This window comes from Hyperolius riggenbachi, chromosome 4 (genome assembly GCF_040937935.1).
Source record: "Hyperolius riggenbachi isolate aHypRig1 chromosome 4, aHypRig1.pri, whole genome shotgun sequence".
NCBI lineage: Eukaryota > Metazoa > Chordata > Amphibia > Anura > Hyperoliidae > Hyperolius > Hyperolius riggenbachi.
In genome coordinates, this window is record NC_090649.1 from 464,833,667 (window position 1) to 464,851,304 (window position 17,638).

At 47.0% G+C, this 17,638-nt stretch overlaps 1 protein-coding gene across 1 annotated transcript in view; it reads right to left on the reverse strand.

Annotated features, from left to right (window-relative positions):
• Positions 1-17,638, reverse strand: part of WDR26 (WD repeat domain 26) — a 111,154-nt gene that overhangs the window by 39,113 nt on the left and 54,403 nt on the right. The window contains exon 4 of the mRNA XM_068232852.1: positions 1,096-1,170. Within this exon, the coding sequence (XP_068088953.1) occupies positions 1,096-1,170 (75 nt within the window). The remainder of the gene's footprint in view (positions 1-1,095; positions 1,171-17,638) is intronic.

Consider the following 17,638-nt stretch of genomic DNA (forward strand, 5'->3'; position numbering starts at 1 on the left):
TCGCCGCAAATTGCGGCGCGCGCGTGTTGCGGCGACAGGTCGCCCGTGAGTATGCGGCGTTACACGGGCGCGCACCCTGAACTGTCGCCCGTCGCTGATGTCGCCAGGCGATTGGCGCGGTCAATCGCCTGGCGACAGTCGCCGCCGCAACTGTCGTGAGTACGCGGACTAGCGACAGCAACATAATTGCAAATAGACGGCGCTTCTGGCGGGGGGAGGGACAACAGCGACAGCTTCTGCCGCATCAGTTGCCAGGTCCCTCCGCCGTGTGTATGCATACAGCACACACTACTATCAGTACAGGCACAGAGGAACCTCTTATATTGGAGATGGAAGAGATCAACACACACATACAGACTACAGCTAGTTTACGATTAGTACAAGCAGAGCGTAATAGCTTAGACTGTACATACTGGAGGTAGCAGAGATAAGTACACACTGCAGCTCGTTTATTATAAGTACAGGCATTGAGTAAAGGTGGCCATACACTTATAGATTCGCAGCAGATTCGACCATCGGATAGATTTCTGTTCAAGTTGAATCTGATGTGTGCCACACACTAGGAACAGATTTCCAATAGATTTCAGGGAAAAAAAATGTATTGGAAAGCGATCTAAATGCATTATTGGATAACTCGATTCAATGCAACTCTATGGGCCATTGATCTGCTGCCAGCAGCAGATAGACCTAGATTTTTCATGCTCTCAGATCAAATTGATTGAAATCAGCCACAAATCAAACGGCTGATTCGATAGAATTGATTGATGGTTGAAATCGACCAGTGTATGGGCCCCTTAACTGCTTATATTGTACATACTGGAAGTAACAGATCAGCACACACTGCAGCTTATACACTATCAGTACAGAGTAAGAACTTATACCATACATACTGGAGGAAGCAGACAGCACACACTGCAGCCACAAGCCACCATTCGCCAGTTCCTCAGATTGCTCCCATTTACACTTAAATCTTTAAACAAAAAAACAAAAACACCTAGTCTTTCCCCCCACCCACTATCCATCACGGTTACATTAAAGTAATAGTACAAAATGGAGGTAGGGGGAGGTCTATAAACACAAGGGTAGATCTCTCACCCGAATGACGTCAGTGGTGGGGCAGGACGAGGAGGAATGCTCACTCCCAGAACTCCCTGCAGCTGGACGACATGCCTGTAAAGAAGAGAGCAAACCATTAGCAAGAAATAATTCTATCTAAAAGAAAACTTCTGTGTGTAAAAAAAATAAATAAAAAAAAAAAATAATAATAAAAAAAAAAATGTGAAAAGAAAATCTGGTAACGTGTTTGTGACACCCCGGCCAGGGGTTCTTCAGTAGCCGTGATATCAAACACCATACGCCCGATCGAGCACTGGCGACTAAGATCCTCCAGCACCTCTGATTGATGCTTTCAACTTATTTAGGCCCAAAATTGATCAAACAAGATCAAGTTGACATGTTGCAGCACCAATTTTCCTCCTATTCATTAAAATTACAGAATCGGCAGTCTGCCCGAAAAAAAAAAAAATACCGTTAGATGTATGGCCACCTTTAGACTTGTTATGATGCAAATACAATGCAGATTTAAAGCAGACCTGAACTCAGAACTACCTTTCTGGTCTAAAAGAGAAGCAACAGCATAACCACCCAAAAAACTAACAAACTTTTTTTTGTTACAGCAGATACAAATCCTGCAATAAATCTGCAGTGTCTACTTGCTGCTTTTTATGTAAGCAGACATAGGGTCAACATCCTGTGTTTACAAATTAGCTGCTCTGCCGTGGCAGCCAGCTAACAGCTGACAGATCACTTGCGATTAGTCACAGATGGGGGGGATTAGACAGGCTAAATGCTCAAACACAGAGGGTGCATTTCTATACGTTTTACTTCTGTCCTGTGCAAGAGTTCAGGTGCGCTTTAAGTATTGTCTTGCAGTTGCATTCCATCTGTTTTTTTGCCCAGAGCCAATTGCTATGGCTGACAGAACAGCACCTCTGAAGGCTTGCACCGAGATATATTTAACAGGATACTAAACACTATTTTTATAGTACTTATACTTTTTTATAGTTCTATTTTTCCCTCTGCGCATTATTTTTTCTCTCTCTCCGCAGTACAGCACGATCTTCCAAAAGCAGAGTGCTCGCCTCCAAACAGAGGGAATTTCAGTGCGTCTGGAGGAAAGTTTGACACAGTGTCGGATTACAGGGCCTGGCTGCTGAAGACATAAAGATTAGGGGGCTCTGTCTGTACAGGGACTTGGACTACGGACAAGAGGAGCTGAAGGAAATTAAACAATTGCCAAAGCCAAACCGCAGAGAGAGAGGGAAGAGACTCGCTACACTATAAATACAGATGAGGCTGTGCACTGGCAGAGCTGCAAAGGGCCTGTTTGTTATGGTTACGGGGAGATCATCCTTATTTCAAAGCCCACAATTGACAAATGTCTGCTGTGTTACCTCACTTCCTGTGCTGGGCTCCCTTCCCCCAACCCACAGGAAAGCCTGCTCCGTGTATCAACAAAACAGATCAGCTGGAAGGCGGCAGTCAGCTGATTCCAGGATTCACAACAACAGACCTCAGAACAAACACGGGCGAGCGGCTGAGAAAAGAGAGGTCACGCTGACATCTGTCCGTGCAGAAACCTGTAGTAGTACCTGGCCAGCACGGTGGTGTAGTGGTTAGCACTCCCGCCTTGCAGCAATGGGTCTCTGGGTCGCCCCAGCCAGGGCACTATCTGCACAGAGTTTGTATGTTCACCCAGTGTCTACGTGTGTTTCCTCTGGGCACTTTGGTTTCCTCTCACATCCAAAAACATACAGATCAGTTAATTGGCTTTCCCTAAATTGTTCCTAGACTACAATACATACACTACACAATATTATACATGGACATACGACTATGGTAGGGGATTGTGAGCCCCTCTGAGGAACAGTTAAAGAGAAACCGTGCCCAAGAATTGAACTTCAGCCCAATCAGTAGCGGACACCCCCTTTCCCATGACAAATCTATTCCTTTTTACAAACTGATCATCAGGGGTCTCTGTATGGCTGATATTGTGGTGAAACCCCTCCCACAGTGTGATGTCAGGACCATGGTCCTGAGTTTCCTGTCTGTGAACCTCATTGCTTTCTGGGAAATAACAGCTTTTTACAGCTGGGTCCAACTACCCAAAAAAGCAAGCAGCACCTCCTTCCACTGACATCACCTGCCGGCAGTAAAAATGTCACCATGTGATAAATGGCAGAATATAAATCGGGGAGAGGAAAGCTTTTACAATGGGAAAACTGACTAAATCATTCATACATTGTAAAAACAAAGCACTTTACTATATTATTGTCACTGGAGTTCCTCTTTAAGTGAAAAGACTATATACTCTGTACAGCGCTGTGGAAGATGTCGGTGCTATATAAATACTAAATAATAATAAACCCTGCAGTCGCCAAAAACAATCTGTAAAGATTGACAGAACGATTATTGCATATATGCTAGCGTGTTCCCTGCTGAGCAGCATGTTCGGCTTTATGGGGAGCCGAGGGGGGAGGACAGATGAGTGTCACCATGCTACAGGAACTTGCCTAGCAAGTGGCGCTGGATGAGAGAATCTGATCTGGCACGCTGCAGCAGAGGGTAGCCAAGTCAAGGGAATAGAGACAGTACATCAGGCGCTAATAACTGTTCATTTGCCAGCTGCATGTATTTGCATAAAATTTACATAAACTCCAAACTGGTGATATCTCAATGACCATCCATGGATACATGCAAAATTACCTCCGAGGATCAGGAGTTGATTTTGCGCGGAGGTGTTAGCTTACAGGTTTAGTGACATGTTGCTATGCAGGGATGTCTAGCTCCAATCCTAAAGGGTCTGAGGTCACCACACAATTTCATTTTTTTTGGGCACAGCTCAAATTGATGGGACTGAACCAGGAAGGGTGTGCTTCATCAATTAGCACACATTTCTTCATCCCGAACACTGGTAAGGATATGGCCCTCGAGAACTGGAGTTCGACATCTGTTCTATAGGGAAAGGGGGTAGATGGACTGACCCCTATGGAAGCGCCTGCCCTGAATATGGAGGAAAAACCAAACAGATGGACTCAGCAGGTGCTCTGATGAGATGAAAGCTGACCATTCTGGGCACAAGCACATCGAGACAGGTCGTTCAGCTACGGTGATGAGTACCGTAGCGATGATGAAGTGAGGAGGGACTACAGCATAGCACACGTATCGGCTTTTGGTGAACAGATAAGGGAGACTGACCGATGCACTCGTTCTTTGGATTCAAAACACTGGAGAGCAGCAACACATGCTAGATTACTGGCCAACACAACTCCATATGGTGGCCCTGGCACAGTTCTGTCTGCCACATGTAGATGCTTTGCTTAATTTTCTTTACCGGGCTAGCAAGGTCTAGAGGTTTCTTGGCAGCCTTGATAAACAAGATATTAGTCGAGACTCAGCTGAGAATCTGGCTGGTGATGTGCTAATATAGCCGTGAATGTCAATGTCTAGTGGGCTACCAGGGTTAGGCCAAACTCACCATAGTCCTTTGCATTTACCCTATCCATAGGACAGACCAAGTTGATCAGTAGAGACAGCAACACATCTGTACACAGATTATGTGTGAACAATGTCACCCTCCTCCCCAAAAAGTAATTTCAAGAAACTGAATTCCTAATGTCCACACAGCTCTGAGCATGCGAGTAGCCTGGGAGTTCTAATTGATGGGGATTTAAACTTCAGAACTCACATCTCTGCTGTGGTGAAATCATCCTCTTCACCCGAAGAACATCGCAAAAATCAAGCACCTCATCCCCCCCCAGAAGATCTACCAACCTTAGTTCATGCCTTCATTACATCCTGACTGGACTACTGTAATGCGTTCTACATCGGTCTTACAAAAAAGGCCGCTGATACAGAATACTGCTGTCAGACCGTTAACCAACCCAGTCACTGCCACATAACGCCAGTCCTGCACTCCCTTCACTGGCTACCGATAAAATAGAGGATCCTATTCAAGATTGGCCTACTGACATTTAAATCCTTACATAACCTGGGCCCTGGATACATGAAAAAGGTTAAGGCTCCGTAACAATCCCTACAATCTCAGATCCACAGGTTCTAATAATCTTGTCATACCCAGAGTCCACCTGAAAACTTTTGGTCCCAGAGCCATCTGTCATACTGCTCCTACGTTATGGAACCCCTTACCTCAGCAGATCGGGACAGCTCCATCTCTGGATGTGTTTAAATCCAGACCCCACCTGTTCAGTTTGGCATTTGCAGAAATTTTTTGTTGTGTGAATACTTCATCCTACTACCAAGTACCAACTACTGAATCTGAGAGAGCCCAGGTGCATTGAGTCCTATGGGAGAAAAGTGCTATAGAAATGTTATGGTTATCTTTACAGTGAAGCTGTAGTCAGCTACTATAAGCCCATCAGGTAGCAAGGTTGCATAGTAGTCATAACTAACCTTAGCAGCACTAGCTACCGTCAAACAAGCCTCTGCTGAGCCTGATGAGTTCACATACAGTGATGAACACTGATTAGAATCAAACTTAGGACTTCATTACCAACTCCCTCCCCACCTGATATCTGCCTGGCCTCAGTATACATTCAAAAAGGTAAGGTGATATCATCAGGAGGTTAAAGGCCCATACACACGTCGGACTTTTGCGCCCGGCGGATCGCTCAAGACCAGTCTTATCACCCGAACGACAGTCTGTACACACGCGTGCGGACAACTGAACGACAGGACGTTCAAACGACCCGTCGTTCGCAAAAGTCCGACGTGTGTATGGGCCTTAAGGGTGCTAACTCACTACTTACCTATGGGGTTCTGCTCCTCTGGCCCCTGCACCATACGGGATGCACCAACTTCTCCACAGACGGACTGCATCTGCTGCATTTTGTAGTTCCTAGCAGTGTTGCACGCACTGCAACACATGCCGGGAGATGTAGTCAGTCAGTGAAAACATCTCGGACTACATCTCCCGGCATGCATTGAAGCACACGCATAAGACATGAAGATGGCACATCCCATACTGGTCGGGGTTAAGAGCCACCATTATGGGGAGGGTTTATTTAAAAACCAATCCAGTGCTCAACTCCCTTTAAAGAGAACCCGAGGTGGGTTTGAAGATTATTATCTGCATACAGAGGCTGGATCTGCCTATACAGCCCAGCCTCTGTTGCTATCCCAAACCCCCCTAAGGTCCCCTGCACTCTGCAATCCCTCATAAATCACAGCCACGCTGCTGACAAACAGCTTGTCAGAGCTGGCTGTGTTTATCTCTATAGTGTCAGTCTGCTGCTCTCCCCGCCTCCTGCAGAACTCCAGTCCCCGCCTGCATCCCTTCCCTCCCTGCTGATTGGAGGGAAGGGACGGGGCAGGGACCGGAGCTATGCAGGAGGCGGGGGAGCAGCTGAGACTGACACTACAGATGTAAACACAGCCTCACAGCACGGCTGTGATTTATGAGGGATTGCAGAGTGCAGGGGGACCTTAGTGGGGTTTGGGATAGCAACAGAGGCTGGGCTGTATAGGCAGATCCAGCCTCTGTATGCAGATAACATTCTTTAAACCCACCTCGGGTTCTCTTTAAGACTGGTACACAGGAGCCAATATATGCTGCCATTCAGTGAATAAGTTGATTCTTATGTCAGCCAATTGCAAATTATCTTTTTTTTGGTTATGTATTGGACTGGTTTTCAAAAATACTGACCAGACGTCCGCAAATTTCCAGCAGCTGGTTTGTGCAGGAATAAGCTATAGAATAATGCTAACCTCTGTATAGCAATTTTCTTCTGTTAGATAAAAGGAGGTTGAGAGCTAAAGCCACTGAAGACCGCCCTGCACTGTTAGGGAGTCTTGCTCAAGTACTGTATAGGTACTTGCTTCATCCGGGCTTTGAACCCAGGTCTCCTATGTCAGAGGCAGAGGACTTAACCAGTACACTATACAGCCATGGACAACGCAGCTGTGTAACACTGCTTAAGCTAGTAGCTGCATGGTATGCACAAGTCCATGTTAGGCTCCTCTCCCTGCTCTGGCCCTGTTCCCTGGCACTCTAAACTCCCCTTTCCCTAAAGGGAACAGCAGGGCACAAAAGTTCAGACGCCAGAGCCATTGTACACATGTTTATGTCGGTCTGGCTTTCTTGTCCAATCTATTACCTTTTCAGGAAATCCACTAAAAACAGTCACCTCAAAGATTGCCTGCAGATCCCCTTGTGTGTACGAGGCCTTAGAGGCAGCAGTGTGCACTGTAAGCATACAGCCTTGCCATCAGTTTCTCAGCATACAGGATTTGCAGAGGCAGAAGTTACAGACTCTAGGTAGGGGTGTGGGGAAGGAGTGCCCCCTTCTTTCCTTCCTCTGATAGGGCTCTCCTCCTCCTTGGTGAGGCTAGAAATGGAGTATTTACTACCTCCACCACAGCATCTGCCATTAGCCCTCCCTAGCAGCTGTCCAGTTACTGTTCCTGACTCTTCCTGCATACCAAGTGGATTTGATCTCTCCCATGTCACCTGACTGCCACGGCAGATAAGCTAATCTGAAAGCACAGAATGTTAACCCTATGTCTGCTTCCATAACAGCAGGAGGTAGAAACATTGCAGATTTATTGCAGGATTTTTATCAGCTGTAACAACGAAATGTTTCTTTAAGATGTGATTATGCCATTGCTTTTCTTTTAGTAGAAGCAGTAGTGTTGTACCGTGTTAGCCATGAGTAAAAGCAAGGAGTTTTGAATCAGGATGATACCATTTATTGGCTAACTTAGAGATGGATAAACAGTGAGCTTTCGGCTTATAAAAAGCCTTCGTTGGACTGGTTCCTGACCAAAACTGAAAAACACAGCTTATATACACTGACATACAGAGGAGAAACATTCTTTAGCAAACAAATGTAATTAGATGCCTCAACTGTTACTGAGGAGGCTTTCCCAGGCATCCTGGCTAAATTGATAAGATCAATAGAATCCTCAACATGACATGAAGCAGACTCTGAACTCGGAATTTACGACGTCTCCCCATTACCAAATTGTAACTGGGCTGGTTACATGCACCATTAATTCTAATGCCACAAGCTTAGAATTAATGGTGCAGGTTACCAGCCCAGTTACAATTTTAACTCGGAATTTACATGTCTCCCCATCACCAGAGTCTGCATCATGTCATGTTGAGGGAACTGTTGATCTTATCAATTTAGCCAGGATGCCTAGGAAAGCCTCCTCAGTAATGGCCCATACTCACGGGCTACAATTGTCGCCGTAACCACGTGGCACGCGCCTGTTGCGGCGACAGGTCGCCCGTGAGTATGAGGCGCGCATCCCGAACCGTTGCTCGTCGCTGCTGTCGCCAGGCAACTGTCGCTAGTCTGCTTGTGTATGCGGACTGGCGACAGCAACCAATAGAGAATTCATGGCGCTTCCAGCGAGGGGGGGGGGGTCATGGGGAGGAACGTCGGCGGCAGCTTCTGTCGCTTCACTAATCCCTCTTCCGCGTGTGTGCGGAGGGACTTGGCGACGAGCTGTCGCACACACGCTCCCGTGTGCTAGCGACAGGCTACAAAAGTAGCCCGTGAGTATAGGCCATAACAGTTGAGGCATCTAATTTCATTTATGTTTGCTAAAGAAGGTTTCTCCTCTGTATGTCAGTGTATATAAGCTGTGCTTTTCAGTTTTGGTCAGGAACCAGTCCGACAAAGGCTTTTTATAAACCGAAAGCTCACTGTTTATCCATCTCTAAGTTAGCCAATAAATGGTATCATCCTGATTCAAAACTCCTTGCTTTTCTTTTAGAGCAGAGAGGAAGTTCTGAGTTCGGGTTCTCTTTTTAAAGAGAACCTATAGCAGTGGAAATTGACACACTTCTCAGACAAAGCCGATTTTTTCTGAGAAAACAAAGAAAGGATCATCTATTGGGTTCCAGCTTCAAAGTACAAGGTGTGCCTCAGAGTGGGGAAAATTGCCAAGGAACCAGTACATTGTTATCACCCAATAAGTGTGACTGAACTGTGCAGAGTGCTGCCAAATCAAGGCACGTATGTGTAAGCATTAACCATGAAGATAAAAACAACAAAACTGCTTGAGCACAATGACTGCAGTGTTCCATCGCAGCAGCCCAGAGCGCTGCGAGCTTCAATCTTATTGGCTGTCCAAGGTTTCCAGCCTAGTGTCTGGCTTGGCTGCAGCTCACCACGGGACACTCAATATGGTACACCTCATCTAATACGTTACTGTGTTGCACTAGGTGGCAGTTATGTCATACACAGCAGCATTATGTGCAGTAAATAAGACACTGTGCATTAGGCTCTCTCAGATGCAAACATAGCCATACAAGAGTCAATAACTTCTCCACAACACAAGAGGCACGTAGGCCAATGCTGAAGTATGCTTCAAGGCTGAGGTAACGACTTTATAACCACCTTTTCCCCCTGAAATTAAGACATTGATCCCATGAAAGTAAGCCTTAGCAAGAATTTCAAGCATGCTCGAAATACAAGCCCTACCCCAAAAGTAAGCCTTAGCGGCAGTAAGGGTAAAAGGTGTGGCAGCTTGCCTTTCTACTGGAGCCAATGATCTCGCAGGCAAAACCATGGCTCAGTCATTGGGCCAGTCACTGCTATTCAGTGAGTGCAGGGATTGGCTCAACAGAGCTATATGGTCCCGCCTGCAAGACCATCAGGTCCAGTAGAAGAAAAACAAGTTGCCGTACTTTTTCCACATAGGATGGAGTTCGAGGACACACCGTCATGGAGGCTGGGGGCAGGGGGGTGAAAGGGATGCAGGGGGACATCAGAGGACACTAGGACAGCGTGGCATGTAGCTGGGGGCAAGAGGAGGATGCAGGGAGGCATTGGAGGATATGGGGACACCAGGAACACAGGGGATAGTGAAGGACAGTGGCACAGAGGGAGACACAGGCACAGAAGGTGTATCCAGCAGAGGAAGAGGCGGGCACAGTGAGGAAGGCAGGAGGACAGCACAGAAACGTGTGTGTTCATAGGAATATAAGGCCTCCCCTGAAAATAAGCCCTAGCACCTCTTTTGGTGCAAAAATTAATTTTGGGGGCAATATGGCTTACAAGATCTGTACACCCATACAAAATCTAGTGCTGTGGTGTCTACAACAAACATCTGACTCCCAACTCCTCCGTTTATGAAACAGACTTCAGATACTCAAAAATTGCTCCGACTCCACAGCTCTGACAAAAACTAGTCAACATTAATTCAGGTCAGCTGAGCTGCCAATAGGTTGCAAGTTTGATGTTGAGGTTCTCAAGACTTCCTTGCTCTACTCAAATCCATAAAAAGTTGTGGTGGAGCTTAAAGTGTACCAGAGCTGACAGAAATAAGTAAGGATTTATACATACCTGGGGGGATTCCTCCAGCCCCATCCGCTCAGAATCGCTCCCACGTTGCCATCCTCTGCTGCCCGCAGCTGGGGGAACCGGGTCCCCGTCACTTATGCCAGTCGGGGCCAGTCTCTGCAGGAGAAGTGCGCCCTCTAAGCAGCTCTCCAGCAACTACTGGAGAGATACACAAACAGCGCACTACTCTTACATCAGACTAGCTCTGAAGTTAGCAACGTGGGAGCGATCCGTGCGTATGGGGCTGGAGGAAGCCCCAGGTATGTATAAATCCTTTCTATTTTTGTCAGCCGAGTCCCTTTAAGTTTATGTTCACTTGTCAGGCCTGAGCAAGTCTGATGGAGGAACTCAAGGTGAGAGACCTATGGAGGCTGCCATATACATTTCCTTTTGAACAATACCAGTTGTCTGGCTGTTCTGCCGATTCCGGCATCAGTAGGGTTTCAATCACACACACGAAACAAGCATGCGGCTAATCTTGTCAGAAACACCTGATCTGCATGCTTGTTCAGGATCTATGGATAAAAGTATTAGGCCCAGTGCACACAAAAAAGCGCTAGCATAATCACAAACGCTCAGCGCTTTTTGAATTGATTTTTCAGAGTGATTCTAGGCATGCGCAGAGCGGTCACGCAGCGGGGGGAGAGGAACAAGGGACTCAAAGGAGCATAGACAATGGGATGGGTCGTTGAAGGGGTGGGGAGGTGATCCGCCAGTTGGATTGCTTGCAGCTTGGGGGTCGCGAGCCACTGTACACATGCCTGATTATTGGCTGAGGTGGTAGTCATCGGCCGCCTCAGCAGACCTTAGTCAAGCGTGTGTACGAGCAATTAGACAAAGCAGGGAAATATTAAAATGTGTTTGGGCTTTTTGGTGAGAGACATGCAGTCGGGGAACTTGAAAGCAATCAACCAATGTGAGCTGTATGTGGTTCCCTGAAAAGGAAGTTAAAAAGAAAGACAAAAGACAAACACTTATATCGTGCTTTTCTCCTGGCGGACTCAAAGCGCCAGAGCTGCAGCCACTAGGACGCGCTTTATAGGCAGTATCAGTGTTAGGGAGACTTGCCTAAGGTCTCCTACTGAAATAGGTGCTGGCTTACTGAACAGGCAGAGCCGAGATTCGAACCCTGGTCTCCCGTGTCAGAGGCAGAGCCCCTAACCATTACACTATCCAGCCACAACCAGACTCTTCACCCTCCCACACTCTGGGGGGGGGGGGGGGGGGGGCTTTACATTGTGTACTATGTAAGAGTTTGGGTCCCCTTTAACCCACTCCCTATCTAAGTAGGAAGTGAAATCCATGGAACTCCATCCAAATATCTTGTATCAGTTTTGGATGGGAAGGGATTAGGATTACAACCTCTATCAAGTTTCAACTGCCAAGTTTCAGCTGGAGAGCTGTATACTCCCTGTTCCAGGAACTGGGTCACCAAGAAGAGGGAAATGGGTAAGATCACTGCAATGAGGGCACATAAACAGTGAAGATAAAATCTTTGCACATCTGAAGTTTTTATTCAGGAGATGCTGCCCACGTCCCATTTTGAAGCCAGTGGGACGTGCTTCACGAGACAAGGCCACACCGCACCTCTATGCACATCATAAGTTAGCCTCTAATTAAAGAAAGCCTGTAACAACTCACAGTAGGAAAAAATTCAGGATACCCATTTTTATATTCATTATCCCGGTTTCAGTTGAGGTACATATGCACCTTCAAACTCTAAGACAATCCCTTGGGCTACAGCTTGGCGGCCCAATGCTGTACAGATGTCACTACCCTCCAGGATAGAGACATGTTCCGTTGCTATGGTGGTGTAATGGAGGGGCTGATGGCATGGCAAACGACTGGAACGGCCCACCAGCTGTCTCAGCCGAAAATCATAAATTGTGCGTACAAGGCTTTACATGCTCTTTAGGTAAGGCTGCTGCTGCCATTCACGGCAATCGGCGTGGAGTGGTCCTGGTGCTGCCGCATTGCTCACAGCAATCGGCGTGGAGCAGTCGTAAAGCGGTTAATGTATTCTGTAATTGATGCCGTTGTGGTAAGCCTATACGCACCTCTCCACACACCTTCCATGGCACAGCGTCTGTCTCAGTTTATCTGAAAGAGGTCCTGTTCCAAAGTAGTGGTTGGCCCAGTATGTTCGCACTCCCACGGAGAGATGTAGCCAGTGTGCGCCCTGGACTAGAGGTCGGTGGGGACTGCAGTCACAAGGTGCCCAAGCGGACATGCTATGCACGCGTGCAAATTGTGCCTGGGTCAGAGGGCACTCTTGTCGGCTAAGTCTTCCCGCGGGAGTTTGTGCGTACTTCCGCGGACATTCTGTGCCCGTTATAGAACAGGACCTTTTTCAGATGAACAGAGAGACGCCAGGCCACGGGAGATGCAATAAGCAACACACACACGGCGTCAATTACATAATTCATTAAGGGCTAAGGTATCCTTTAACCTCCTTAGCGGTAATTCCGAGTCAGGCTCGGGATAGAAAGCCGCAGAACAGGGTGGTAATCCCGAGCCCACGCGAGTTTCGTGCAGAAGCTGCTGCAGACCTCTCTGAGGGCCCATTCACACTTGCAAATCGCTAGCACTTTTGCTAGAGTTTTGCTCTGGCGATTTTTTGCGTTGAAGTGAAAAAAAAAAAAACAAAAAACCACCATTCACACGTCGCGATTTTTGACAATCGCGTTTAGCGCCTCTATAGCACTGAAACACGATCGCCGATAAATCGCCTGAAAATGGTGCAGGCTACACGTTTGCGTTCGCCGGCAATTAACGCAAATCGCCCAAGTGAGAACAGGCCCATAGGATAGTATTGCGCTTGCGCTTAAGCGGTTTTCCGAAATCGCTAGCAAACCACTCGCGTGAATGGGTACGGAGGTATGTTTTTCTTTTTGTTTTTAGGGTCTAAAAGCTTGTGAAATTTTTTTTATGGCTTTTAAACCTTAAATCTGGAAATTATAATGCCAGGGAGGTTAAGTCTCGAAGAGTGCAGCCTATAGCAGTAGAGTTTTGTGCAGGAAGTAGCCAGGGTCTGGGCTCCTGAGCAGGCTTTTACCAAGTGATTTGACATTAGTTATTCAGGGAGCTTCTACACCAGTCATGGGCAAAGTACTGTCTGCCAATGCAGTGCCAGATTCAGAGTCTGCCTCCCTCTGTGCTGAGTTTTGAACAAAGCATAAATGAGGTTACCCACCTGCTCTCAGCTTACAAAGGAGATATCCCTAAAGCCGCACGACCAGCGTCCCATCCACATGGCTACAGCAGCGTCTTGTCATGTGACAGGACAAGGCAGGCTGATGTGGCCATAGAGGATGCTAGTTGCGCAACAGAAGGGAGAGCAGGGCTGGAAGCTGAGAGCAGGTGGATAATGTTAGTTATGCTTTGCTCGCAAGTCTGCATCGAGCAGCACATCTGCTACCTTTAATGGCGAGTCCACTTTCTATTACTGGGGGCATGCCTGGCTACCTGGGGGAACTGTAGGTTATACTAAGAGTAAGGGCAAACGAGTTTTTGTACCACTGTCCTACACAAAAGAATATGACTACCTGTGCAACTGAAATGCCTATACAGGTCCACAAAACAAACCAACCACACATTTCAGCCTAGAGTAGTGCTTTAATAGAGGTGTGTGCGCAGAGAACCACATCTCCCAAACCACACCAAAAATCTGTACATTACCTCAGAAGCACTTTGACACCAACAAAAAAAGCCACACAAAACCACAAACAAGACAAAAACATTTTCACTACTAACTGTGTGCTGATCACACACCCACAGAAGGCACAGACTGAGCAGACAAAAGCCACACAGGACAATGACAAAGCCGTGAGTGCGCTCTAGAAAAGTTAACATCTAGTTTGAACAACATTGTCTTCAGTGCTGTGTGATGCAGAGCTGGAACCAACCACAGACCAGTCAACACAGAGTGAATAGGCCATTGTGTGACAGCATAAAACCTGCTTGTGTGTCACACTGACATGTAACCGTGGTTACTATACCCATTTATACATCAGAACCCTGCAGGTTTTCCTACACAACTAGCTTGCAGATTAGCCCACAAGGGTACTGGAAGTGGATCATAAAATAACTCCCCCAGTAGTGGGAAGCCACTGGATAGTTCAGGGGCTTCCTGGATCCTCCAGCAGCCCACCAGCCCAGCGTAGGGTTAACACTACCTGATTCCTCACAGGAGACCCTTTTGTCCTCTAGCCTAGTCACCTCCTCTCACTCTTGCATCCAAGACTTCTCATGAGATGTCCTTTACCTTTGGAACTCTCTCCCTCAACCAGTTCATCATGCCACGAATCTAGAAACCTTCAAACGTACTCTGAAAAAAACACACCTGTTCGGACAAGCCTATAATTTGCTATAGCAGTGTTCTCCCCAGAAATTATTTCCAGCTGGGTGGCATGAAAAAGTAGCCGGGTGGCATGAAAAAGTAGCCGGGTGGGGCGAGATGAGAGGAATGCAGGGCCGTTGTTGCTGTGCGCTACTCTGCTCACAGCATAGGAGGAGGTGAGCTGATAACAGCCGGGTGCTCACCAAAACTAGCCGGGTGGAGCACCCGCCTAAAAGAGCCTGGGGAGAACACTGTATAGGCAGCACTGAAGGTACACTGCCTCACCCATTAACCCCTGTGTTTCCTTCCCCGTTTCCTCCCCACAACCCTCTAGACCAGGGGTTCTCAAACTGGGTGCCGCAGCACCCTGGTGCGCCTCGGGCACCTTTCAGGGGTGCCTCGGCATGCGTCCCCATCCTTTATGCAATACCATTAGGTAATGCAACCGCACATTGATATACAATTTGGCTGCATTACCTGCTATTTAACCTTTAGTCCCCTCAACCATGGTTGAAGTTGAACATGAGAGGAATAGCAGCGCCTAATAAGCAGTATCTCTAGCTACTTGGAGCGAGTCGTTGCCTGCTAAGGGACATAACAGCATTTCTGTAGTTGTTTTTGCCGAGGGGTGCCTTGAAAAAAATTTCAAAGCCATCAAGGGTGCCCTCACCCAAAAAGTTTGGTAACCACTGCTCTAGACTAAGCTCGCAAGGGCAAGGACCTCCTCCTAGTGTTCCTCATACTGCTGTAATTTTAACATATGCACATGTACCAACTACACATCAACTATGTATGCATTTGTATTTATTCTATTCAATGTCATGACTGTACAGTGTCTTGTATTTCTTATGTATATTTGTTCCCCAATATAGGTTTGTACTATGTACAGCGCTACGGAAGAGGTTGGCGCTATAGAAATAAAAATAGTAATAATAGTAATAATAAGAATAATAGTAATAATATTAATAATAATAATAATAATAATAATAATTTGCATGTAGGTTTCTTCCATGGGAAAGCATGGCTGTGTAGGAGCACATCTGCACTGGGCATGTGCATGCAAGGTCAGCACATGCCCAGTAACACTAGTGCACGGAGGTAAACAGCCATGCATGAGCAGCTTCATACTAGCGCATGCAGAGTCCATATGTGATCATTCATAGCTGGGAGTGCACTGAGAAGATAAAGAGGGACCCTGCACAAGGCAAAGCAGGCAAGTTGGGTGCCTGCGGCGCTAAGGCAAAATGGGACCCACAGACAGAAATGGTATTTGCTGCTACAGTGGCACCCAGTGGGTAATTTGGGCAAAAAGGTAAATAGCCTATGTGGATATCATTGGAGGGCGTTTTTAGCGGCATAGATTATGGGGAGAGGGTGTTAGTTACCCTCAGCGCCTGCCTTCCTCTTAAAGAGGGGGAGGACCACAACAGGTGGGGGTGGCCACAGAGCTCCAGGTATCGTCGGCATGGCGGTTTAGACAAAGGGGGTGGGGGTTTAAGAGTAATGCCCATTTCCCAGAAAATGGGCGAGTTGCACACCCATTCAGTCACTGATAAAGAGTCAGGGAACACTGAGCAGTGAATTAACTAAGCAAAAACTGAAGGTACTCTTTGAAACTCTTCCAGTAGGATGTGCATGGCTACCCTTGCTTGAGAGAATTTGAAGAGACTTATGGCATAATCACAATCAGTTCCCAAATCATCAGTGAATGGCTCAACACAGAACAGAATGTGAACAATGAAGCCCATCATCCAATCAGCAGACAGGAACACTGGCGGCAATTTGCCCACCATAGAGGTTCCACGATAAGCACAAAACAAACCCGACAGGCGCGTCACTGAAGCCTCCTGATCTGCCCATGTTTTCCAGCTCTTTCCTATAGGAATGACAGAGGCTACATCAAAAACCTCTAGGAAAAAGTTTCCATAAGAAATCACTGTACTTAGGATGAGCCACACAAAAATTCTTCCAGCACTGAACAGTAAAGCTGCAACTGCTGGAATACAGGGCTGTACACAATACAGCTGGAAATAGTGAGCACTATTGCACTCAACCACTGCTATGCCAAGTCAAATACCTCAAATGTGAACTTAAAGGGAAACTGTGACCAAGAATTGAACTTCATCACAATCAGTAGCTGATACCCCTTTTACATGAGAAATATTTTCCTTTTCACAAACTGACCATCAGGGGTCTTTGTATGGCTGATATTGGGGTGAAACCCTTCCCACAAGAAACTGAGGACCATGGTCCTGGCAGTTTCCAGTCTGTGAACCTTGTTGCATTGTGGGAAACAGCTGTTTACAGCGGTTTCCAACTGACAAAAAAAGCAAGCAGCAGCTACATAACCTTCAAGCAGTAAAAATGTCACCATGTGATAAATGTCACAATGTAAATCAGGAATTTAAAAGATTTTAAAATGGGCAAACACTGACTAAACCATTTATACATAATTATTGTAAAAATGAAGCACTTTTTATTACCTTGTTTTCACTGGAGTTCCTCTTTAAGGCTGCTTACACACAGGGACGTTACAGGCGCACGTTAGTGCAGCCTGTAACGCTCCCCCAACGCACAGAAATGTAACACAAGTGGGCTGTTCACACTGCCCACGTTGCGTTACATGTAACGCTGCACGTTCTTCCAAAAGTGCAGCATGCTACGGCGTTACAGCGGCTATAGCCGCGTTAGACTGTTTGCACATGCTCAGTCATGTTGGGGAGGAGCGGAGAGCGGCCAGGCACATGGCTAATTAATATTCACTGCATGTTGTGACGTGCAGTGTTTACTTCCTGGTGCGGCCGCTCTGTGCGGCGATTGGCCGGCGGGACCACGTGATGCCGCATGCGTCCAAAAGTATGCATCACGGACGCCAGAGTGAGCTGCACAACGCAGCTCACTCTGACGTCCACATCGAAGAGCACCA